At 42.8% G+C, this 24,634-nt stretch overlaps 1 protein-coding gene across 8 annotated transcripts in view; it reads left to right on the forward strand.

Moving 5' to 3' along the window:
- CDR2 (cerebellar degeneration related protein 2) overlaps positions 1-24,634 on the forward strand; it is a 110,830-nt gene that overhangs the window by 36,198 nt on the left and 49,998 nt on the right. For 6 of the 8 annotated variants that reach the window (XM_074381935.1, XM_074381932.1, XM_074381931.1 and 3 more), the window contains 3 exons: positions 1,492-1,597; positions 8,686-8,778; positions 11,369-11,465. In XM_074381935.1, coding sequence (XP_074238036.1) covers positions 1,556-1,597; positions 8,686-8,778; positions 11,369-11,465 — 232 coding nt within the window. In that variant the 5' untranslated portion in view covers positions 1,492-1,555. The remainder of the gene's footprint in view (positions 1-1,491; positions 1,598-8,685; positions 8,779-11,368; positions 11,466-24,634) is intronic. The other 2 variants (XM_074381939.1, XM_074381938.1) reach the window with 2 other exon arrangements.

Below are 24,634 nucleotides of genomic sequence, written 5' to 3' on the forward strand. Positions count from 1 at the left end.
TGCAATAACTGATGGTTACCTACCCATGCTCCGCTCTTCTGCTGCTAGTTTTATGGCTTTGAGATAACCACAGAGGCCAGGGTCAAAGGCTGGGCCAGTCACCATGTACTGATAATGCTGTCAAAATGTGTTTACATTTCTACTCCACCTCAATTATCTATGGAAAACCTCAATTAAGAGGTATATGGTGGGTGTTTTGTCTGCCCGAATTTCTTTCTGTAAGAAATACGCATTCCCCTTTTCTCTAGTAAATCTGCCTCAGTCCTTAAGAGTTGGTGGAGCTGGACTGCCCCACTTCTACCCACAAGGTTAGGTACATGCCCAGGTCTGGTCAGATCTGGTCATGACTCCACGTGTCAGGGTTCAGTTACTGCCTCAGCAATGAGCATTTGACACATACAGTGCCCATTAGCATCCACCTGGGGACTTTTTCTGTGCTACTGCAACAAAAGTGCTTGTTTCCTCACCATCTTGGGCTGTTAACCCCATGTGAACATAGAAGTATCTTGCTGCTATATAATGAAAAGCTGATACCCAACACAGAGCGTAAGTCAGAGAAACAAGTTCATGACATAGTTTGAGATCTGAATCTGCGTAACTTTTCACTTACAGTAGCTGAAAAATTCCTTTTTTTTTTTTGAGACGGAGTTTTGCTCTTGTTACCCAGGCTGGAGTGCAATGGCGCGATCTCGGCTCACCGCAACCGCCGCCTCCTGGGTTCAGGTAATTCTCCTGCCTCAGCCTCCTGAGTAGCTGGATTACAGGCACGCGCCACCATGCCCAGCTAATGTTTTGTATTTTTAGTAGAGACAAGGTTTCACCATGTTGACCAGGATGGTCTCGATCTCCTGACCTCGTGATCCACCTGCCTCGGCCTCCCAAAGTGCTGGGATTATAGGCGTAAGCCACCGCACCCGGCTTTTTTTTTTTTTTTAATTTTAGACAGAGTCTCGAAGTCCTAGGCTCACGTTGCCCAGGCTGGAGTGCAGTGAGCTGAAGCCATCTCATCTCACTGTAACCTCCACTTGCTGGGTTCAAGCACTTCTCCTGCCTCAGCCTCCCTGGAACTACAGGCACCCGCCACCACGCCCAGCTAATTTTTTGTTATTTATAATAGAGGCAGGATTTCACCATGTCGGCCAGGCTGGTTTAGAACTCCTGACCTCAGGTGATCCACCCACCTCGGCCTCCCAAAGTACTGGGATTACAAGCATGAGCCACCGTGCCAGTCCAAATTTCTTTTTTGTTTAAGCTAGCCTGTGTTTAATTTTTGCCACTTGCAGCCAGAGTGGTTTGAATAATGCACCTTTCCAATTGTCACCTGTGCTCAAATTACCATAAACTGGCTACCTCTGACCACTCTAGGGAAAGGATTCAGTGATTTCTGATTGACCACTACCAGTGAAGACACAGGAGGTTTGAAACAGCTGAGCGCAGATTTTGAGAAAGACAAGCAAGGTCACAATTGTACTTTTGAACTTGATGTTGCAGGTGTTCACAAGCATGACGTCTTTCCTGGACTTTGTTTACTGACTGGAACAACGAGACAGACGAGATGGCAGAACTAGGCCAACAATGGGTGCAAGGTGCCAAAAAGGTAATAGAAACCCAAGTTCCACTTTGAAGCAGCATAAATCAGGCATGTCTCAAACATTAAAAAAGGAAGTGGCCTGAACAAGACCTTTAAACAGGTAAAAAGCCACGAAGCCATGGCCATGAGCCGCTAGTCACAGAATTATTACAATATGTGCTCAGAGACCCAGGGTTTCATGAAAAGCCCCATCTCTGCCTGGCAGCAGCACCTCTGTGCTTTTTGTCCCAGCATTTGGTTAGCAGCAGGACCCCATTATCCTTCAGCGTTCTGTAGTTGTAGTAGATTCCAGCTTCAGAAATATATATATTTTAAAAAATGGATTCCAGCTGCCAGGGGTTCTCTCTGGGAGATTTTCTATCTCTGAGACAGAATTGTCTTTTTCTCCCTTTTTTCATGGTGAGAGGGGCACGAAGTACACCTCTGATAGTCTGCAGAGGCAAAGCCTTGCATGAGCACGCTGACAACCCTGCAGAGAGAAAGCCTTAGGCTGGAAGTTCAAGGGCAGCTGGGATAATGAACATTTTGATGAATAAAGCAATTTTAAAACTACCATGTTGTGGTCTAAGACCCAACACTGACAGGCTTGCATGGTGACTACGGAGGTTGCAACTATTTTAATGGCTTCATCCACTTTAAAAGTACTGGTGATTTTTCTACTACTGCATTGAATCACTTGATGTTTCTTGGAAGAGTTCCTTGGTCTTTTTGCTAAAATGTAATTCCAAGCTAGGAGAGATGCTGTGATTTCAGAGAATTTATTTTCCTCTGTAACATTACATATTTTCCTCTGGGGTATCAATGAACCTACTGACTACTTCGGGTATTATGTCTTTAGGATGTCTTCACCTCTTATTTCCTTAACATTTTTAAATGAATCTCTGATAGAAAATGAACGTGAATCCTTGCTTAGGCTTTGATTCATTCAACAAATATTTATTACAAACTTGCTGTTTTAGGTGCCTGGGATACAGAGTAAAATCAACAATGATCCTTGCCTTTAACAAAACTTGCATTCTGTTGGAGGCAAAGAGATAATAAATATACTTAATATCATCTTTCGTAGTAATAACCATTATACCTCTGCTTGTGAAAAAGAATTGCATTCAATTTTTGCTCACAATCTTTTTTTTTTTTTTTTTTGAGACAGGATCTCACTCTGTCATTTAGGCTGGAGTGCAGTGGCACAATTATACTTCACTGTAATCTCTGCCTCTGGGGCTCAAATGATCCTCCTGCATCAGCCCCCCAAGTAGCTGGGACTACAGGTGCATGCCACAATGCCCAGCTAATTTTTGTATTTTTTGTAGAGACGGGATTTTGCCAGGTTGCCCAGGCTGGTCTTGAACTCCTGGGCTCAAGTAATCTGCCTGCCTTGGCCTCCCAAAGTGCTGGGATTACAGGTGTGAGCCACCGTGCCCAACTAATCTTCAGGTTTTGTTTCTTCCTTTCCTTCCTTTCTTTCCTTCCTTCTTTTCCTTCCTTCCTTTCCTTCCATCCTCTCTCTCTCTCTTTTCTTTTTTTTCTTTTTTTTGCCAGTCTTGCTCTGCTGCCCAGGCTGGAGTGCAGTGGCATGATCTTGACTCACTGTGACCTCTGTCTCCTGGGTTCAAGCAATTCTTTTACCTCAGGCTCCTGAGTAGTTGGGACTATAGGTGCCCACCACCACAACCAGCTACTTTTTTTTTTTTTTTTTTTTTTTAGTAAAGAGGGGGTCTTGCTATGTTGCCCAGGCTGGTCTCAAACTCCTGGACTCAAGTGATCTGTGTGCCTCAGCCTTCCAAGGTGCTGGGATTACAGGCATGAGGAACTGCACGCAGCCTAACCATCTATTTTCAAAAGAAAAAACAAAATCCACCCACAGGTAACAGAGTTCTAAAATATTACTATCTGGAGCCCTTTACTTCATTTTCCTAACTGACACCTGCCAAACTATTGGTAAATTCAGCTCTGTGAGGTGAAGAGGGCCATATAAATGATTATACTCTCACCTTGAATCCTGTCATCTTTAGGATCTTCTGCATCACAAGGCTAAAGCAAAGTCTGGCGCCTTTCCACTCTTCTGCTATCAACATCAGCTCAAACACATTTAAATTAATAAAGTTGCTTCTTGATGGCATCAGTGAAATGACTTTATGGTCATTCATATAAAAATAGACAGCCCTGGCCGAGCACAGTGGTTCACACCTGTAACTGCAGCACTTTGGGAGGCTGAGGTGGGAGGATCACCTGAGGCAGAGTTTCAGACCAGCCTGGTAAACATAGCAAGACTGACCCTATCTCAAAGGAGAGACAAACACAGAGAGAGAGAGAAGAGGAAGGAAGGAAGGAAAGGGAGGGAGGGAGGGAAGGAAGGAAGGAAGGAGGGAGGGAAGGAGAAAGGAAGGAAGAAGGGAAGGAAGGAAGGAGGGAGGGAAGGAAGGAAGGAAGGAAGGAGGGAGGGAAGGAACCTCTGCAGAGAAAAGAGGAGCTCAGAATGTGAAACCTCAGTAAGGTAGATGTATCTGTATAGTTTATTTTTCTTTTTTTCTTTTCTTTTCTTTTTTTTTTTTTTTTTTTTTTGAGATAGAGTCTGGCTCTATCATCAGGCTGGAATGCAGTGTCACGATCTCAGCTCACTGGAATCTCTACCTCCAGGTTCAAGCGATTCTCCTGCCTCAGCCTCCCAAGTAGCTGGGACTACAGATGCGCGCCACCATGCCCAGCTAATTTTTGTATTTTTAGTAGAGATAGGGTTTCACCATGTTGGCTAGGATGGTCTTGATCTCTTGACCTCATGATCTGCCCACCTTGGCCTCCTAAAGTGCTGGGATTACAGGCGTGAGCCACTGTGCCCAGCCAACTTTTTGTATTTTTTTAGTAGGGACAGAGTTTCACCATATTGACCAGGCTGGTCTCGAACTCCTGACCTCGTAATCTACCTGCCTTGGCCTTCCAAAGTGCTGGGATTACAGGTGTGAGCCGCCGTGCCCAGCCTGTGTCTGTATAGTTTCTTTTGAATTAGGGTCAAGAAAACTTGAGTTCCTATCAACTGCTACTTCAAGAATAGAGTGGGAATTTCTCCTTTCTAGGGTCAGCCTAACATGTCCCTTTTAAGAAGAATGGTTCGAGATGCAGTGAAGTCTTGCCTAGCCCTATGTCTTAGCTTGGGCTGCCATAACACAATATCATAGCACAGGTTGGGTAGCTTATTATTTATTTATTTAAGAGGGCCTTGCTGTGCCACCCAGGCTGGAGTGCAGTAGAGCCATCATAGCTCACTGTAGCCTCAATCTCCCAGGCTCAAGCCATCCTTCCATCTCAGCCTCCCAAGCAATTGGGACTATAGGCACATACCACTAAGCCCAGCTAATGTTTTTAAACATTTTTTATAGAAAAAAGGTCTCACCATTGCCCAGGCTGGTCTTTTACTCTGGGCTTCAGCTTCCTCCCACCTCAGCCTTCCAAACTGCCGGGACTAGAGTGTAAGTCCCCAGACCCGGCCTAGATGGTTTAAACAACAGACAGGTTGTGAAGGCCGGGAAATGTGAGATCAAGGTGCCAGCATGGTTGGGTTCTGGTGAGGGCTGTCTTCCTGGCTTGTAGACAGGAAGCTATATTCTGGTTTGAGAGAGAAAAGGAGGAAAGGGGATGGGGGAGAGGGAGGGAGATGGAGAAGGAAGGGGGAAGAAAGGAAGGAGGAGCCGGGCGCGGTGGCTCAAGCCTGTAATCCCAGCACTTTGGGAGGCCGAGGCGGGTGGATCACGAGGTTGAGAGATCGAGACCATCCTGGTCAACATGGTGAAACCCTGTCTCTACTAAAAATACAAAAAATTAGCTGGGCATTGTGGCACATGCCTGTAATCTCAGCTACTCAGGAGGCTGAGGCAGGAGAATTGCCTGAACCCAGGAGGCGGAGGTTGCGGTGAGCCGAGATTGCGCCATTGCACTCCAGCCTGGGTAACAAGAGCGAAACCCCGTCTCAAAAAAAAAAAAAAAGAAAAAAGGAAGGAGGAAGTGAGAGAGAGAGAGAGAGAGACAGACAGAGAAAGAGAGATTGAGAGCTCTCTTCTTATGAGGACACTAATCCTATCATGCAGGCCCACCCACATCACCTCAAATTAAACCTAATCACCTCCAAAGGCCTCATCTCAAAATAGCATCTCATTAGGGTTTAGGGCTTCAACATATGAATTTTGGGGAGTCACAATTTAATCCATAGCACTCTGTTGGAATGTTTCCCTCACTGCTACTAATTTCACAACACCCCTCAAGAAGACACTGGGGCTTAGACAGGTTAATAAAATTGCCCAAAGTCAGCTCATGAGTTTGGAGCTTTTTACTTAGATATGAACTAAAAATCTCTTCAAGATATAATGGTGGCCATTATATCTCATGCCCATAATCCCAGCACTTTGGGAGGCCAAGTTGGGCATATGACTTGTGGTCAGGAGTTCAAGACCAGCCTGGTCAACATGGTGAAACCCTGTCTCTACTAAAAGTTAAAAAAAAAAAAAAAATTAACCGGGCCTTGAGTCTCAAATATGTAGTCACAGCTACTTGAGAGGCTGAGGCAAGAGAATTATTTGAACCTGGGAGGTGGAGGCTGCAGTGAGCTGAGATCACACCACTGCACTCCATCCTGGGTGAAAGAGCAAGACTCTGTCTCAAAAATAAAATAAAATAAAATAAAGGAAATAAAAGAAAAATAAAATGGTGCTTCTATTACAAACTTATCAGAAGGAAAACATTGAGTTTCTAAGAATATGATCATATGCTTTTAATGGAGATGTTAAGACACTCTCAGCTGGAAGGGATCGCCTTTGACAAACCCCATCAAGCACCTAATATAGTTCAAGACCTGTCTGGGCAACTGTGAGACCTTGTTTCTACAAAAAATGTTTCCCAGGATGGTGTCGAACTCCTGGGCTCAAGCTATCCTCCTGCCTCAGCCTCTCAAACTGCTGGGATTATAGGCATGAGCCATAATCTTTTGGGTCAAATATTAATAATTTAGGATGTTACAAGTACTCATGTTCATTACAGTTAGCAACTGGACTTAAAGAACCTTGTCAAAGACTAAGCGATTATCTCAATGCTCATTTCAGCAACCCCATCAAATGTGTATGCTTTTATATATATGATTTTTTGGAGTTGTAATTTGTGCATATGTTTCTTAATACTGTCTTATAAAATACATTGTGCTGGCTGGGTGAGGTGGCGCACACCTGTAATCCCAACACTTTGGGAGGCCGAGGTGAGCAGATCACTTGAGGTTAGGAGTTCAAAACCAGCCTGGCCAACAGGGTGAAACCCCATCTCTACTAAAATACAAAAATTAGACGGGTGTAGTGGTACATGCCTTTAATCTCAGCTACTCAGGAGGCTGAGGTAGAAGAATTGTTTGAATCCGAGTGGCAGACGTTGCAGTACGCCAAGATTGTGCCACTGCACTTCAGCCTGGGCAACAGAGCAAGACTCCATATCAAAAAAAAAAAAAAAAAATGAAAAAAACCATAGTGCTGAAACGGGTAAGTCATATCTCACCAAAGTAATAAAATTTGACAGTCAGAATACATGGAATGTTCTAACTGCTGGCTGTTTCTAGCTCTTCTAGTTGACCTGACAGTAGGCTACATAAGCAATTCAGAAGAGGGTTTTTCTTTCTTTCTTTCTTTTTCTTCTTTCTTTCCTTTCAAGGCTCTATGCTTCAGTGGCTTTTTTTTTTTCTTTCCTTTCAAGGCTCTATGCTTCAGTGGCTTTATAGGTAAATAATATGTAAAAACAGTAATAAAAAATTACAACGGGACATGGTGGTTCATGCCTATAACCCCAACATTTTGGTTCAAGCAAGGAGGGAGTAATCGGTTTCAGACCAGCCTGGGCAACATAGTGATGCCTTGTCTCTACAAATAAAAATAATAATTAGCTGGAAATGGTGGCATATGCCTGTAATCGTGGCTACTCAGTAGGCTGGGAGGAGAGGATTGCTTGAGCCCAGGAAGTCACAGCTGCAGTGAGCTATGGTCCTGACACTGCACTCTAGCCTCCCCCAATCCCCTTCCTTCCTTTTCTCTCTCCCATACAAGAACACAGCTTCGTGTCTACAAGCCAGGAAGACAGCCCTGATTAGGTGATTAGGTTTAGTTGAGGTGATGAGGGTAGGTCTGCATCAGGCGTCCCCAAACTACGGCCTGCGGGCCGCATGCGGCCCCCTGAGGCCATTTATCCGGCCCCCCGCCACACTTCAGGAAGGGGCACCTCTTTCATTGGTGGTCAGTGAGAGGAGCACAGTATGTGACGGTCCTCCAACGGTCTGAGGGACAGTGAACTGGCCCCCTGTGTAAAAAGTTTGGGGACGCCTGGTCTGCATGATGGGATTAGTGTCATAAGAAGAAACTCGGGCCGGGCGCGGTGGCTCAAGCCTGTAATCCCAGCACTTTGGGAGGCCGAGGCGGGTGGATCATGAGGTCAAGAGATCGAGACCATCCTGGTCAACATGGTGAAACCTCGTCTCTACTAAAAATACAAAACATAGGCCGGGCGCGGTGGCTCAAGCCTGTAATCCCAGCACTTTGGGAGGCCGAGGCGGGTGGATCACGAGGTCGAGAGATCGAGACCAACCTGGTCAACAGGGTGAAACCCCGTCTCTACTAAAAATACCAAAAATTAGCTGGGCATGGTGGCGCATGCCTGTAATCCCAGCTACTCAGGAGGCTGAGGCAGGAGAATTGCCTGAACCCAGGAGGCGGAGGTTGCGGTGAGCCGAGATCGCGCCATTGCACTCCAGCCTGGGTAACAAGAGCGAAACTCCGTCTCAAAAAAAAAAAATACAAAACATTAGCTGGGCATGGTGGCGCGTGCCTGTAATCCCAGCTACTCAGGAGGCTGAGGCAGGAGAATTGCCTGAACCCAGGAGGCGGAGGTTGCGGTGAGCCGAGATCGCGCCATTGCACTCCAGCCTGGGTAACAAGAGCGAAACTCCCTCTCAAAAAAAAAAAAAAAAGAAGAAACTCCAGAGGGCTCTCTTTCTCTCTCTCCCCCTCCCTTCCCACTCCTTCTCCATCTCCCTCCCTCTCCCCCATCCCCTTTCCTCCTTTTCTCCCTCAAACCAGAATATAGCTTCCTGTCTACAAGCCAGGAAGACAGCCCTCACCAGAACCCAACCATGCTGGCACCCTGATCTCACACTTCCGGCCTTCACAACTGTGAGTAATAAATGTCTGTTGTTTAAACCACCTAGGCCGGGTCTGGGGACTCACACTGTAATCCCATTAGTTTGGAAGGCTGAGGTGGGCGGAGGCTAAAGCCCGGAGTAAAAAACCAGCCTGGGCAATGGTGAGACCTTTTTTCTACAAAAAATGTTTTTAAAAAATTAGCTGAGCTTGATGGTGTGTGCCTGTAGTCCCAGCTGCTTGGGAGGCTGAGATGGAAGGATTACCTGAGACTGGGAGATTGAGGCTACAGTGAGCTATGATGACTATTCTGCACTCCAGCCTGGGTGACAGAGCAAGGCCCTCTTAAGAATAAGAAACTTACAGTGGAGCATTTCAGAGCTACAGCAGAATCAAGAGTATGATACAGAATTGATAATTTGAAAGAACAAAGTCCACCAGCCCCAAGTAAAATACATAAGATTAGCTCTTTCCTTTCTATATAACCTAATCTTTAACATTGCATAAAACCACCAATTTAGTCCTAATATGAACAGAGGTCATTAAACAAGCAGGAGCCAGCTCTTGCCTGAGAATATCGAGGCTGTTGCTTTTTTTTAGGATAGCACTTGTTTTCAAAAAGCAGTTTTAAAATTAGTTTTAAGGGCCAGGCAGGGTGCCTCATGCCTGTAATCCCAGCATTTTGGGAGGCTAAGGCAGGCAGATGACTTGAGCCTAGGAGTTAGAGACCAGCCTGGGCAACATGGTGAGGTCCTGTCTCTACAAAAAATACAAAAATAAGCTGGGCATGGTGGTACATACCTGTAATCCCAGCTACTTGGAAGGCTAAGGCAGGAGAATCACTTGAATCCAGGAGGTGGAGGTTGCAGTGAGCCAAGATCATGCCACTGCACTCCAGCCTGGGTAACAGAGTGAGATTCTGTCTCAAAAAAAAAAAAAAAAAAAAATTAGCCAGGCATGGTGCCGTGCACCTGTATCCTAGCTACTTGGGAGACTGAGGTGGGAGGATCACTTGAGCCCAGGAGTTTGAGACTGCAGTGAGCTATGATCATTCCACTGAATTCCAGCCTGGGCAATAGAGCAAGTCTCTTAAAAAAAAAACTTTGGGAGGCCGAGGCAAGCAGATCACAAGGTCAGGAGATTGAGATCGTTCTGGCCAACATGGTGAAACCCTGTCTCTACTGAAAAAATACAAAAATTAGCTGGGTGTGGTTCCCAGCTACTAGAGAGGCTGAGGGAGGAGAATCACTTGAACCTGGGAGGTGGAGGCTGCAGTGAGCCGAGATCATGCCATTGCACTCCAGCCTGGCGACAGAGTGAGACTCTGTCCCAAAAAAAAAAAAAAGTATTAGGACTCCAGCGCTAATACTAGTAGGCACTCATAAATGTTTGCGGAAGAAAGAGTGCAAGCATGCCTAGTGGGCCTAGTGAAAACGATAGCCCTTTTCCTTTAATATACTAGAACTTCATTGTCATTGTTTATTTTTTGTGCAAAATGTGCTTGCAATTTTTTTTTTTTTTTTTTTTTTTTTTGATACAGGGTCTCACTGTCACCCAGGCTGGAGCACAGTGGCACAATCTCGGCCCACTTTAACCTCTGCTTCCTGGGCTCAAGTGATTCTCTAGCCTCAGCCTCCCGAGTATCTGGGACTACAGGTGTGTGCCACTGTACCTGGTTAATTTTTGTATTTTTGTAGAGATGGGGGTCTCACCATGTTTCCCAGGCTCGTGTCGAACTCCTGGGCTCAAGTCATCTGCCTGCCTAGGCCTCCCAAAGTGCTAGGATTATAGGCATGAGCCACTGGGCCCAGCCACAAATTTTTTTTTTTTATTGCATTTTAGGTTTTGGGTTAGGTACATGTGAAGAACATGCAAGATTGTTGCATAGGTACACACATGGCAGTGTGGTTTGCTGCCTTCCTTCCCCTCATCTGTATCTGTCATTTCTCCCCATGCTGTCTCTTCCCACCTCCCCACCCCCCGTCCCTCCCCCAGTCACAAATTTTAAATGCTTTATATATGCTTTATATAATGCGTATATAAAGCATTTAAGACAACCCATTTCTATCTTTACTACATGAAGTACCTTATCCCGGATAATTATAAGAGATTATATATTGGTTTTCTTGCCCAATTAGTTATCCCAGTTATAAATCTCCACTAACAACAAACTTAACCATTACATTCACTGGCTGCTGGACAGTATATCTTTGAGTCACTATTAAATAAGTAGATCTATAAAATGTAGTAAAATAATATTCCCTGGAGAATCAACATTTCTCTAACTGTATCAAGGAATCTTTTGAAAATGTCAGTGGGAAGAATCATACCCCTGAGCTATACAGTTCTGAGCATGTTAACAGTAAAATAATAATTGGATATTAGAAAACGTACTCATAAGTTTGAAATTTGTTTCAAGTAAATATTTTTGCTAAATACTTTTTTTGGTTGTTGTTGAGACAAGATCTCACTGTGTCGCCCAGGCTGGAGTGCAGTGGTGCAATCACAGTTCACTGCAGTCTTGACCTCCCGGGCTCAAGTTATTCTCTTGCCTTAGCCTACTGAGTAGCTGGGACTACAGATGTGTACCACCACATGTGGCTAATTTGTGTATTTTTTGTAGAGACAGGGTCTTACCATGTTGCCCAGACTGGCCTTGAACTCCTGGACTCAAGAGATCCAACCTCAGTCGAGAGCCACCACGCCCAGTCACATTTTTGGTAAATTCTTTACACTGGCGAATCTCAAAGAATTGTCTTATCACCAAACCATATCCTGCTAAGTGTACAATGAACCTGTGAACTTCAGTCAGACATTTTCAGTCAGGCATTAGTTATGTGAGGACACCAAATGCCAAGTGTTAAATTATTACTCAAAGATAAATGACACTTGAGTGTGCTGAGTTTATACCTCTAAAAATGCTTATAATACCATAAGACTAGTGTGCCAATGTGTCTGGCTGCCAACGTGTCTATAGCTGAGCCAACAAGAATTAGTCTCTAGAGCCTCTGTTTCCAAGGAAGTCAATCTCTAGATTCCCATATTGGCTTCACAATGGAATAAGCCAGGGGCTATGAAAAATACTGATGCCTGTTGAAGCTTGATGGAGCTGGGGGTAGGGTATAGGGCAGTGATGATCAGAAATAAATAGAAGTGGGAGTCCTTAGTGTTATTGGTGGCAACATTGAAATGCATGAGGGTTGTTTATTGTATAATGAAGTATTTTTCTTCTTATTTAAAAAAAAAAAGGGATGGAGAAAGATTTACCAACCAAATGGAGAGCAAAAAAAAAAAAAATAGTAAAAAGGAGGAGTTGCAATTCTCGCCTCTCATAATATAGACTTTAAAGCAACAAAGATCAAAAGAGGCAAAGAAGGACATTACATAATGGTAAAAGGATCAATGCAACAAGAAGAGCTAACGATCCTAAATATATGCACACCCAATACAGGAGCACCCAGATACATAAGGCAAGTTTTTAATGACTTACAGTTTTAGACTCCCACACAATAATCTTGGGAGACTTTAACATCACATTGTCAATATTAGACAGATCAACGAGACAGAAAATTAACAAGGATATCCAGGACTTGAACTCAGACCTGGAACAAGTAAACTTAATAAACATTTACAGAACTCTCCACCCCAAATCCACAAAACGTTCATTCTTCTTAGTACCACATCACACCTACTCTAAAAGTGACTACATAATTGGAAGTAAATCACTCCTCAGTAATTGCATAGCATTTCACAGGTTCAAATGAAATATTGGTTGGCTGCTTGTTTGTTATTTTCCTCCCTTATTCCTTCCTGTCTCCATTGTTAAGCACAATTATTGGCAAAAAAGAGGTTTTTAATACCCATTTTTAGACTGCATTCTAGCCTGGGCAATAAAGCAAGACTCCCGTTCTCTCTCCCTCTTTCTCTTCCTCTTTCTCTCTTTCATTCTTTTTTTTTCTTTCTCTTTTTCTTTTTTTCTTTTTCTTTCTTTTTTCCAAAAAAAAAAAAAAAATGAGAATGATAAAGCACCTTATGTCATGACATGACACAGACTTCAACATATAAAGTGGCTGGGCACAGTGGCTCACACCTATGATCCCAAAAGCTAGGGAGACTGAAGTGGGAGGATCACTTGAGGCCAGGAGTTGGAGATCAGGCTGAGCAACACGGTAAGACCCCATCTCTAAAAAAAATAAAATAAATTTGAGGCTGCAATGAGCTATATGATTTTACCCCTTCCCTGTTAGCCTGGGTGCAAAGCAGAATGCCATCTCTAAAAATCAAAATAAAAATAGAAAATAAAAATAAATAGTCCAGAGAACAGAACTCATATACACACAGAGATACAGATAAACCAAATATGGCAAAATGTCAGCAATTGATGAATCTAAGAAGTAGGTATATGAATTTATTTTCTCTGCATTTTTCTTTAAATTTTTTTTATATTTGGAAAATTTTATAATAAAAAGTTGTGAGGAAAAAGAAGATGGTTTGATTCACAGAAGGATGGATAGATTAATATGTGATAAAATTAATATAGTAGGTTGTAAATAGTTGAATGTAGTTTACTGTACAACTTTTAAAACTTTTGTGCTGGGCGCAGTGGCTCACACCTGTAATCCCAGCACTTTGGGAGGCCAAGGTGAGCAGATCACCTGAGGTCTGGAGTTAGAGGCCAGCCTGACCAACATGGAGAAACCCCATCTCTACTAAAAATACAAAATTAGCTGGGCGTGGTGGTACATACCTGTAATCCCAGCTATTCAGGGGGCTTAGGCAGGAGAATCTCTTGAACCCGGAAAGTGGAGGTTGCAGTGAGCCGAGATCTTGTCACTGCACTCCAGCCTGGGCAACAAGAGCGAAACTCCGTCTCAAAAAAAAGGAGGCAAAATTAGGGAGACAGTAAAACAGATCACTGTTTTCCTGAGGTCAGTGGGGAGGGAAGGATGAATAGGTAGAGCACAGAGGACATTTGGGTCAGTGAAGCTATCTTTTATGATACTACAATCATGGATGCATGTCATTATACATTTGCCCAAACCGTAGAATGCACAACACCAAGAGTGAACTCTAATGTGAATTACAGACTTTGGGTTCTAATAATGTATCAGTGTAGGTTCATCGATTGTAACAAAGGTACCACTCTGGTGGGGGATGTTGATGATGGGGGAGGCTGCGCATGTGTGGGGATAGGGTATACTTTTGGCACAACTTCTTTGTGAATCTAAAACTGCTTTGAAAAACAAAATCTACTAAATCAGTCAATTAATCCCTCACTATTTCACCATCTCCTTCACCTTATGGTGAAATCAAAGTAACAAACAGAGCTGCAAGGCCCTATGCAATCTGGCCTCCCTCCACATTCCTGTTCCCTCCCTCTTGCTTACTCTGCTCCAGCCATGCTGGCCTCCTTACCAGCTAGAATGCCAGGCATGCTGCCCCTCAGGGCCTTTGCACCTGCTGTGTTCTCTTCCAGGAACACTTCCCCAGGAGAGCCTCCCTGCTTCCCTGCCATGTTCCTTCAGGTCTTTAATCAAATGTTACCTTCTTTGTGAGGGCTTTGCCACCAGTCTAATTAAACATGCAGCTTTGTGTGGGCACAGTGGCTCACACCTGTAATCCTAGTGCTTTGGGAAGCCTAAGTGGGAGGATTACTTGAGTCCAGGAGTTCAAGACCAGCCTGGGCAACACAGCAAAACCCCGCCTCTATTAAAAACTTTTAAAGATGGCCAGGTGTGGTGGCTCACACCTGTAATCCCAGCACTTTGGGTTGCTAAGCCAGGTGGATCACAAGGTTAGGAGTTCAAGACCAGCCTGGCCAATATTGTGAAACCCCATCTCTACTAAAAATACAAAAATTAGCTAGGCACGGTGGCAGGTCCCTGTAATCCCTGCTACTTGGGAGACTGAGGCAGGAGAATCACTTGAACCTGGGGGGCAGAGGTTGCAGTGAGCCAAGATCATGCCATTGCATTCCAGCCTGGGCAATGAAGTGAGACTCACATCTCGGGAAAAAAAAAAAAAAAAAAAAAAAAACTTTAAAAAATTAGCTGGGTCAGCCAGGCCAGCACTTTGGGAGGCCGAGGCAGGTGGATCACAGGTCAAGAGATCGAGACCATCCTGGTCAACATGGTGAAACCCCCTCTCTACTAAAAATACAAAAAAATTAGCTGGGCATGGTGGCGCGTGCCTGTAATCCCAGCTACTCAGGAGGCTGAGGCAGGAGAATTGCCTGAACCCAGGAGGCAGAGGTTGCAGTGAGCCAAGGTTGCGCCATTGCACTCCAGCCTGGGTAACGAGAGTGAAACTCCATCTCAAAAAAAAAAAAAAAAAAAATTAGCTGGGCATGGAGGCACGTGCCTGTAGTCCCAGCTACTTGGGAGGCTGAGGCAGGAGGATTACTTGAGCCTGGGAGTTTGAGGCTGCAGTGAACTATGATTGCACCACTGCACTCCAGCCTGGGTGACAGAATGAGACCCTGTTTCTAAATTTAAAAAAAAAAAAAAAAAAATGCACCTTCCCCCAACCCTTCCTATTTTCTTTCTTGCTTTTTTTTCCTACCAGAGAATGAATCACCATTTAACATACTATATATTTTACTTACTTCATTTCTTGGTCTGCCTCCCTCCCAATAGAATGTAAGCTCTATGAGGGCAGAGATTTTTGCCATTTTGTTTACTGCTATACCTCTTTGCCATATGTAGAGCTCAACACTTGATAGGCTCTCAATATTTATTGGATGAATAAACGAATAGCTTATTGCAAGTTTACTCATGCTTCAAAATATTTGCCATGCTGTTTTTTGTTTGTTTGTTTGTTTTTTTACTTGGAATCACATTCCTCCATGGTCAGGAGAAAAATCCCCCTCAGCCTCCAAAACTCAGCTGAAGAAACCCTCTTCTGTGAAGTTCACTCTGACCCTAGGCAAACCAGATAGGAATCTCTTCTCTGAATTCCCACAGTCTCATTATACTTCTGGTGGGTCCTTTATCACAGTATTTGTCATCTGTATGGCCCCTTAGAAGGTTCATATTCATCCTGTAGGACTTTTGTACCTGGATTATAATAGCAGGCACTCAAAAACATTTGTGAAATGAAATAATAAATGAATGAATAACTTAAAGTAATCAATATGTAGCTTAGTGTGAAGGCATGTATGTACATAATTTAAAGAATTACTTAAAGATACTCTTCTGAACTTGACACTAATACTTTTTATTATAGCTTACCAAAGATATGAGTTAGTGACTAATACTATCCAAAGGTCAAGATAATTGCTTAGTAATTAATGTAAAAGGTTATATTTGCTTTCATGTTTCTTCCATGTTATTTCAAAAGGGTTTTTTTTGTTGTTTTTTTTTTTTTTACTTTACCTATTTGTCTTTTCATATTCATACTGGTTTAGTCTGGAGAGTACCACCATGGTACTGGGCAGATTTGGTAAACAAAGCATTAATGCCGAAAAGCACTGAGGGAAGGGGTGACCTGGAACAGACAAAAATAGCATGGGTCTATATCACATACGAATTACATGTGTGTGTGTGTGTGTGTGTGTATATATATATATATCTCCATATATACAATTTGTATCAAGGATCTCTTTGTGTATGAAGTCTTCCTTGATCCTAAGTAAACAATAAAAAAGTATAGTATTATAAAATATTAACCTTTTAGTTATAAAATATTATAAAACTAGAAAAACTTCACTCTTTAATTTTTTTTTTTAATTTTACTTTAAGTTCTGGGATACTTGTGCTAAATGTGCAGGTTTGCTATGTAGGTGTACATGTGCCATGGTGGGAAAAACCTAAAACCTAACTCTTTTTCTTTTTTTTTTTTTTTTTTTTTTTTGAGATGGAGTTTCGCTCTTGTTACCCAGGCTGGAGTGCAATGGCGCGATCTCGGCTCACCGCAACCTCCGCCTCCTGGGTTCAGGCAATTCTCTTGCCTCAGCCTCCTGAGTAGCTGGGATTACAGGCACGCGCCACCACGCCCAGCTAATTTTTTGTATTTTTAGTAGAGACGGGGTTTCACCATGTGGACCAGGATGGTCTCGATCTCTTGACCTCGTGATCCACCCGTCTCAGCCTCCCAAAGTGCTGGGATTACAGGCTTGAGCCACTGCGCCCGGCCCTAACTCTTTTTCTTTTCCTTTTTTTTTTTTTGAGATGGAATCTTGCTGTATTCCCTAGGCTGGTGTACAGTGGCATGATCTCTGCTCACTGTAGCCTTTGCCTCCTGGGTTCAAGTGATTCTCCTGTCTCAGCTCCCAAGTAGCTGAGATTACAGGCATGCACCACCATACTCGGCTAATATTTGTATTTTTAATAGAGACGCGGTTTCACCATGTTGGTCTGGCTGATCTTAAACCCCTGACCTCATGATCCACCCACCTCAGCCTCCCAAAGTGCTGGGATTATGGGGGTGAGCCACCGTGTCTGGCTTCTTTTTCTTTTTTTTAGAGACAGGGTCTTGCCATGTTGCCTGCGTTGGTCTTGAACTGTTGGCCTCAAGCTGTCCTCCCAAAGTGGTCTCCCAAAAGTATTGGGATTATAGGCATGAGCCACTGTGCCTGGCCAGAATCTTTTTGTTGTTGTTGTTAGACAGGGTCTCACTCTGTCTCCCAGGCTGGAGTGCAGTGGCACAATCTTGGCTTGCTGCAGCCTTGAGTTCCTGGGCCCAAGTGATCCTCCCACCTCAGCCTCAGCTGTGACTGCTAGCATGTGCCACCATGCCTGGCTAATTTTTGTATTTTTTGTAGGGATGGGATCTCTCCATGTTTCCCAGGCTGGTCTCAATCTCTTGGACTCAAGTGGTCCTCCCACCCTGGCCTCCCAAAGTGTTGGGATTAGAGGTGTAAGACACTGTACCCAGCAGAACCTCTTAGATGAAGAAACTAAGATCCAAAGAGAAGACACAGCTCATCTGTTACAGGCCCATTAAGTGAGTGCTATTTGTGTCCTCTACTATGTTATGTGCTCTTATTATTTCATTTAAATCCCATGACAATCCCATGAGTGAGATATTACCAGCTCTGTTTTAGAGATGGGAAAGCAGATTAACTCATCCATAGTCACACAGCTAGTAAATGGTAAAACTGGGATTCACGCCTACATTTTTCTGCCCACGTTTTATTAAGGACTCCTTAATGTATTCCTGATAAGACTCCTCCATATAATTTTTTAAATAATCATGTCATGTAAAGTAAATCAAGTGCATTGACTGAATAAACTGAAATCTTCTCATATTTCAACTAATGATGGAAACCTTGCAACTCAGGAGGAGAAAAAAGAAGACAACGGGAAGGAGAAGAAAGAAGAAGAAATGGAGGGAAAAAAATAAAAGAAAGACAAGGCCTGAGAATTAAAGGAAGTTTAATTTTATAATAAGAGCTTGGGTTTGATCCTCTGTTCTTCAGTCTGCTGGTTATATTATCTTGGGAACATTAATTTCTGCAAAGTCTTAGTTTCATAAAAATGGAGATAACTTTGATTGTCTGACAGTATAATGGCTCTCTCTCTCCCCCACTAGACTATAAGTATCATGAGGACAGAGGATATGCCTGATTTTGCTCACTGGTTTTTGTCTTCTCCAACATGATTAGCGAGACAGTCTCCTCAAGCAAAAAAAATTTTTTTTTTTTCTGAGACAGAGTCTCACTCTGTCACCTAGGCTGGAGTGTTATGGTGTGATCTTCGCTCACTGCAACCTTCACCTCCTGAGTTCAAGCGATTCTCCTGCCTCAGCCTCCCAAATAGCTGGGATTACATGCATGTGCCACCACAGCTAGCTAATTTTTTGTATTTTTAGTAGAGACAGGGTTTCACCATGTTGGCCAGGCTGGCTGGAACTTGCTGGTCTTGAACTCCAGACTTTGTGATCTGCCCACCTCAGCCTCCGAAAGTGCTGGGATTATAGGCATGAGCCACTATGCCCAGCCAAAATAAAATCATTTTTAAAAGAAGAGACATTAACCATTCCATTTTAACTTAACTATACTCATTCATCAATCTTTTCTTTGGGTTTTTCATTGAGTATAGGTCCATTGATGAAAGTGCTGGGCTATCTTTCTTGTATAAATAGGATCCATATTACATGATAGGCAGTTTCTACTGTAAGTTATAAAGAGAACCTAAAGTCACTTATGAAGCAAACTGGGTACAGAATATCTTTAGACTTCTGTGACTTTCCCCAAAAGATACTTAGTTTCCACTACATCAAATGTAATGGTAATTATTTACAACTCAATTAATTAATTAATTTTATTTCTTTCTTTCCTCCTCCTCTCTCCTCCTCCTCCTCCTCCTCCTTCTTTTGCTTTAATGTTGCCTAGGCTGGTCTCAAGCTTCAGGCCTTGAGCAGTCCTCCTGCTTCAGCCTCCCAAAGTGCTGGGATTATGGGTGTGAGCCACCATGCTCAGCCCTATAATTCAATCTTTATTGAGTCTAGCTTTAGAAAGCTTAATATTCAACTTAATTTTCATAAAAGTAACTTTCATTTCCCATATATATTTCCTAAGGTTATAAAATGTAAGTGCAATTAAATTTTGCAATTACAGTAACAAGTACATCTGACATTAATAGATTTGAAATGAAAAGCACTGACCCTTGGTAAGGATACACTAAATCATGGGAGTAGAAAAGGACACGAGTCCTCAAGAGTAGCCATTTGGTCACAAACCTAGTGTACACCATGTGAATAAGTACATTTTAGAGCAATGGTCTCCAACCATTTTGGCATCAGGGACCAGTTTCATCGAAGATAATTTTTCCACGGACCAGGGGAGTTGGTTTTGGGATGATTCAAATGCATTACATTTATTGTACACTTTATTCCTATTATTATTACATTATAATATATAATGACATAATTATATAACTCACCATCGTGTAGAATCAGTGGGAGCCCTGAGCTTGTTTACCTGCAACTAGACAGTCCCATCTGGGGCTGATGGGAGACTGTGACAGATCATCAGGCATTAGATTCTCACAAGGAGTGCTTAACCTGGATCCCTTACATGCGCAGTTCACAATAGGATTTGCGCTCCTGTGAGAATCTAATACCACCGCTGATCTGCCAGGAGGTGTAGCTCAGGCAGTAATGTTTGCTCACTGACCACTCACATCCTGCTATACAGACCAGCTCCTAACAGGCCATAGACCAATACTGGTCTGTGACCCAGGAGTTGGAGACCCCTGTTTTAGAGAGAAGGAAGAACATCAGATAACTTGGAGAGTTCATTACAAGACCTACTTAATTAAATCCTCAGCATTTACCACATTGCCTGATGCAAAGGAAAAAAATCAATAAATATTTGTCAAGTCAATATCTACCACTCAAGAGTGCTGCAAGACCTGAATGAGCAAACAGCCATGCAAGCTCATTTGGACATTGGCATTTGGTAAATGTTATTGCCTTTCCCTTTCCCACTGTTAAAGACATTTTATTTATTTGTAACCTATCTAATTCAAAAGGAATTTGAAAGGTGAGAGATGTTTACGGAAGTTATTGCTTGTTTAGGTATTCATTCAAAAGGAATTTTGAGCTGTTCAGTTTTCCAGACACGAAGGAGACATAAGTGAAGACATGGCCCTGGACTGAAAGAAGCTCACCACCTTGCTTCTCACCCCAAAAATGAGCTAGCAACAAAACCCTGCAACAGGAAAGGAATTATACAAAGAGAAATTCAGGTAGCTGACAAATCTCTTCTCAATTTAATTTGCATTAAAAATTAAAGAGAGGGCTGGGTGCAGTGGTTCACATCCATAATCTCAGCACTTTTGGGAGGCCAAACAGGAGGATCTATTGAGACCAGGAGTTCAAGACTAGTCTGGCAACATAGCAAGATCCCTATCTCTATGACATACATATATTTAAAAACTAGCTGGGCATGGTAGCATGCATCTATATAGTCCTAGCTACTTGGGAGACTGAGGCTGGAGGATCCCATGAGCCCAGGAGTTTGAGGCTGAAGTGAGCTATGATCACACCACCACACTTCAGCTTGAGCAACAGAGCAAGACCTTGTCTCAGGGGGAAAAAAAAAAAAAGAGGCTTTGCAGTATAAGCATTTTGGCAGAACTAATAAAGGATGTGCCTCTGTCTTAAAATAATGCATTCCTCTCTAATCTGTAAAATAGGGCACATATCAGAAAATATTTGCCAATCAAGTACATTTTATAGCTGATCTAAAATGCTTATAATCATACCAAAGAATGGAATCTCTCAGCAGCTTAGGCTTTCTCAAGTAAGAAAGAATAAGATGGACCTTGATTTTTAATTTTAATTCTTGCAGTGTCACAGAGTGAAGGCCATTTTGCCCAACCGTCCCGTGTAATAAGGCGTATTGCCATATGTAGAACATAAAGCTAACTGAGATTTCACTTTGGTTTCTGAGATTTAAGCCTGTGGTAATATCAGCTATGTGAACCTGAGAAATGAAAAACTGTGATGTCCTTTTGGAAATGGGGAAAAGTTGCCTAGGGCAAATAAGCATGGCTATCTTATTATATTCTGCCCCCTGGTTCCTAGCGATGCCTCTTATGATTGTCTTTCAGATATGTGATTTGTAGTGGTAATATAACTGAGATATGCAGACTCTGATAGGTCCTGCCTACATATGATGTTTTTGTAGCTAACATTTGAATAAATATACTTACTGCTGATTGAACTTTAGTAAATTTGCATCGACCATGTCAGCTAGTGGTAGGATAAACAATGAAACTGAAGCTTGCACAATCACCCTCAAAAAAAATGTTAAAACACATATGAAAATTTTACATCTAGAAGGCATAGCTTTTGTTAAGAAAAAAATGAAAGTTGACATTTGATTTGCAAGAAGATAAGAGGGTATTATATACTATAAAAGTAAAGCTGCCGGGCACAGTGGCTCAAGTATGTAATCCAGGACTTTGGGAGGCTGAGGCAGGCAGATCCCAAGGTCAGGAGTTTGAGACCAGCCTGACCAACATGGTGAAACCCCGTCTCTACTAAAATATAAAAATTAGCTGGGCATGGTGGCACACGCCTGTAATCCCAGCTACTCAGGAGGCTGAGGCAGGAGAATTGCTTGAACCTAGGAGGCAGAGGTTGCAGTGAGCCAAGATCGTGCCACTGCACTCCAGCCTGGTGATAGAGTGAGACTCTGTCTCAAAAAAAAAAAAAAAAAAAAGGAAAGCTAGATTAGGCATACACTTACATCCTCCCAAATATTATATTATTATATATCTGTTAATATATAATTCTCTTTTAAAAATGAAATAACTACTTTCACTTGGAAATTTTAAAAATGATTTTTACGCTTTTTCCTCATTCCAAATGACTAAACTCATTTAATCTGCTTAAATTATTAATAGATTCTAAAGGATAGGACATGCCAGGGAAATTCATCACACAGACATCTTTCTCTTGATATCAAAAATAGGATAAGAACTGGGAAAGGACATAAAGCATTTTAATTATGATAGAAGAATAAAAATGAGGGGGATGGTTTAAGTGAAAAAAAGGAAATAAAAATTTTCATTCTAAAAATTACTATAAAATGTCGTTTTACATATTATACAGCCAGGGGCACTCTTACAGACTTATAGAATAGTTATCTACATGGAGTTCTAATGTCTTAAAGTTTCATAGAGACTCAATCATTTGAATCAGTTATTACAGTCTCTACTACCAGTTTGTTCAAAATGCAAATATATCTTCATGAAAATTTTCTCAAGTTGTTCCAGCAGGGACCTGGAATAGAATTTATTAATTCATTCACTTAAAACACATTTTCTGGCCAGGTGCAGTGGCCTGTAATCCCAACATTTTGGGAGGCTGAGGCAGGATTAGTCAGGAGTTCAAGACCAGCCTGGCCAACATGGTGAAACCCCATCTCTACTAAAAATACAAAAATTAGCCCAGCATAGTGGCTGATGCCTGTAGTCCTGGCTACTCTGAGGCTAAAGCAAGAGGATTGCTTGAACCTGGGAGGTAGAGAGTGCAGTCAGCCAAGATCATGCCACTTCACTCCAGCTTGGGCAACAGAGTGAGACTCTGTCTCAAATAAAACAAAAAACAAACAAACAAACAAAATTTTATTTTATTTTATTTTTTGAGGCAGGGACTCACTCTGTCACCCAGGCTGGAGTGCAGTGGCATGATTTCAGCTCACTGCAGCCTCCACCTCTTGGGCTCAGGTAATCCTCCCACCTCAGCCTCCTGAGTATCTAGGACTACAGGTGTGCACCACCACACCTGGCTAAATTTTAATTTTTGTAGACACAGGGTTTTGCCATGTTGCCCAGGCTGGTCTTGAACTCCTGGGCTCAAGTGATCCTCCTACCTCGGCCTCCTAAAGTGTTGGAATTATAGGCATGAGCCACTATGCCTGGCCTAAAACACATTTTCTAAGGACCAACTATTTGCAGGAGCTACAGTAAGTAATGGTGATAAAAGTGATAAAAGACTAGATCCTATTCACAATAAACTCAATCCAGTGGGGACCACAGGTAGTCGCAAGTAGAGGGGAAAACACCACAGCAGAAATAAGCATAGGGCACTGGAGTCATATAGGAGGGGCACCTAATCCAGATGAGGAAATCAGGGAAGGCTTCCTGGAGAAGCACATACATGAGCTGTGGCCTAAGACACATGAGGAGAGAGCCAAACAAGAAATGGGGAAGAGCTTTCCAGGCACAGAGAACTGCATCTTCTAGACACAGAGGTGTCTGAACAGGAACTGCAACGTATTTCTGTATGGCAGAGAATACAGTGTAAGTTGAAGAGTAACGAGAAATGAAGATGAAGGCCAGGCACAGTGGCTCATACCTGTAATCCCAGCACTTTGGGAGGCCAAGGTGGGCAGATGCTTGAGCCCAGGAGTTCAACACCAGCCTGGGTAACATGGCAAAACTCCATCTCCACAAAAAATAAAAATTAAGCTAGGCATGGTAGTGCACGTCTGTATTCCCAGCTACTTAGGAGGCTGAGGTGGGAGGATCACCTGAGCCCAAGAGGTAGAAGCTATAGTCAGCCATGATCATGTCACTTTACTCTAGCCTGGGCAACAGAGCAAGACCCTGTCTCAGAAAAAAAAAAAAAAAAAAAAAAAGAAATGAAGATGAAAAGCTAAAGAGGGACTATATAGCAAGACATCATATGTCATCATTTCAAAATACCCTGAAAGCAATGAGAAGGCACTTAAGATTATTAAGCAAAGGAAGGGCATGTTATTCTAGAAGCAATATGAGAGGAGTTGGAGAGACTGGAGAGTATAAACAAGGGGGTCATATGGGAAGACCACATTCTATTCCATGTAAGAGATGAGCTACAGGAATGTCAGTGGAACCAAAGAGGGATGGATTCAGGGCACATTAGGGAGATAAAACTGCCTATAACTAGCAGTGTGTTGGACCTAGATGTCAAAGAAGAGAGAAAAGGCAAAGACACTTCTCAGTCTCTGACTTGGGCAACAAGTAGATGGCAGAGCCATTTCCTGAGATGGCAAAAAATGGCAAAAGAGCAGATTTGGCAACAAGTTGCTTGATTTGGACATGCAGAATTTGAGATGCCTGTGATGGAGGCAGAGTGGGTGGTTGAGGGAGGAGGAGAGGTTGCAGAAATAGGAGGAAGAGTTAAAGGAGGAATAGAAGCTCAGCCTCTTTTATATGTGGCAGCAGCATTTACTGCATTTTTTTGATACAGGGTCTCACTCTATCACCTAGGCTGGAGTACACTGGCGCAGTCATAACTCACTGCAGCCTTGAATTTGTGGGCTCAGGTATGATCCTTCTGCCTCAGCCACTGGAGTAGCTCAGACCACAGTAAATTTTTAAATTTTTTTTGTAAAGATGGGGTCTTACTATGTTGCCCAGCCTAGTCTCAAACTCCTGGTCCTAAACAATCC

Source organism: Saimiri boliviensis, chromosome 12 (genome assembly GCF_048565385.1).
Source record: "Saimiri boliviensis isolate mSaiBol1 chromosome 12, mSaiBol1.pri, whole genome shotgun sequence".
NCBI lineage: Eukaryota > Metazoa > Chordata > Mammalia > Primates > Cebidae > Saimiri > Saimiri boliviensis.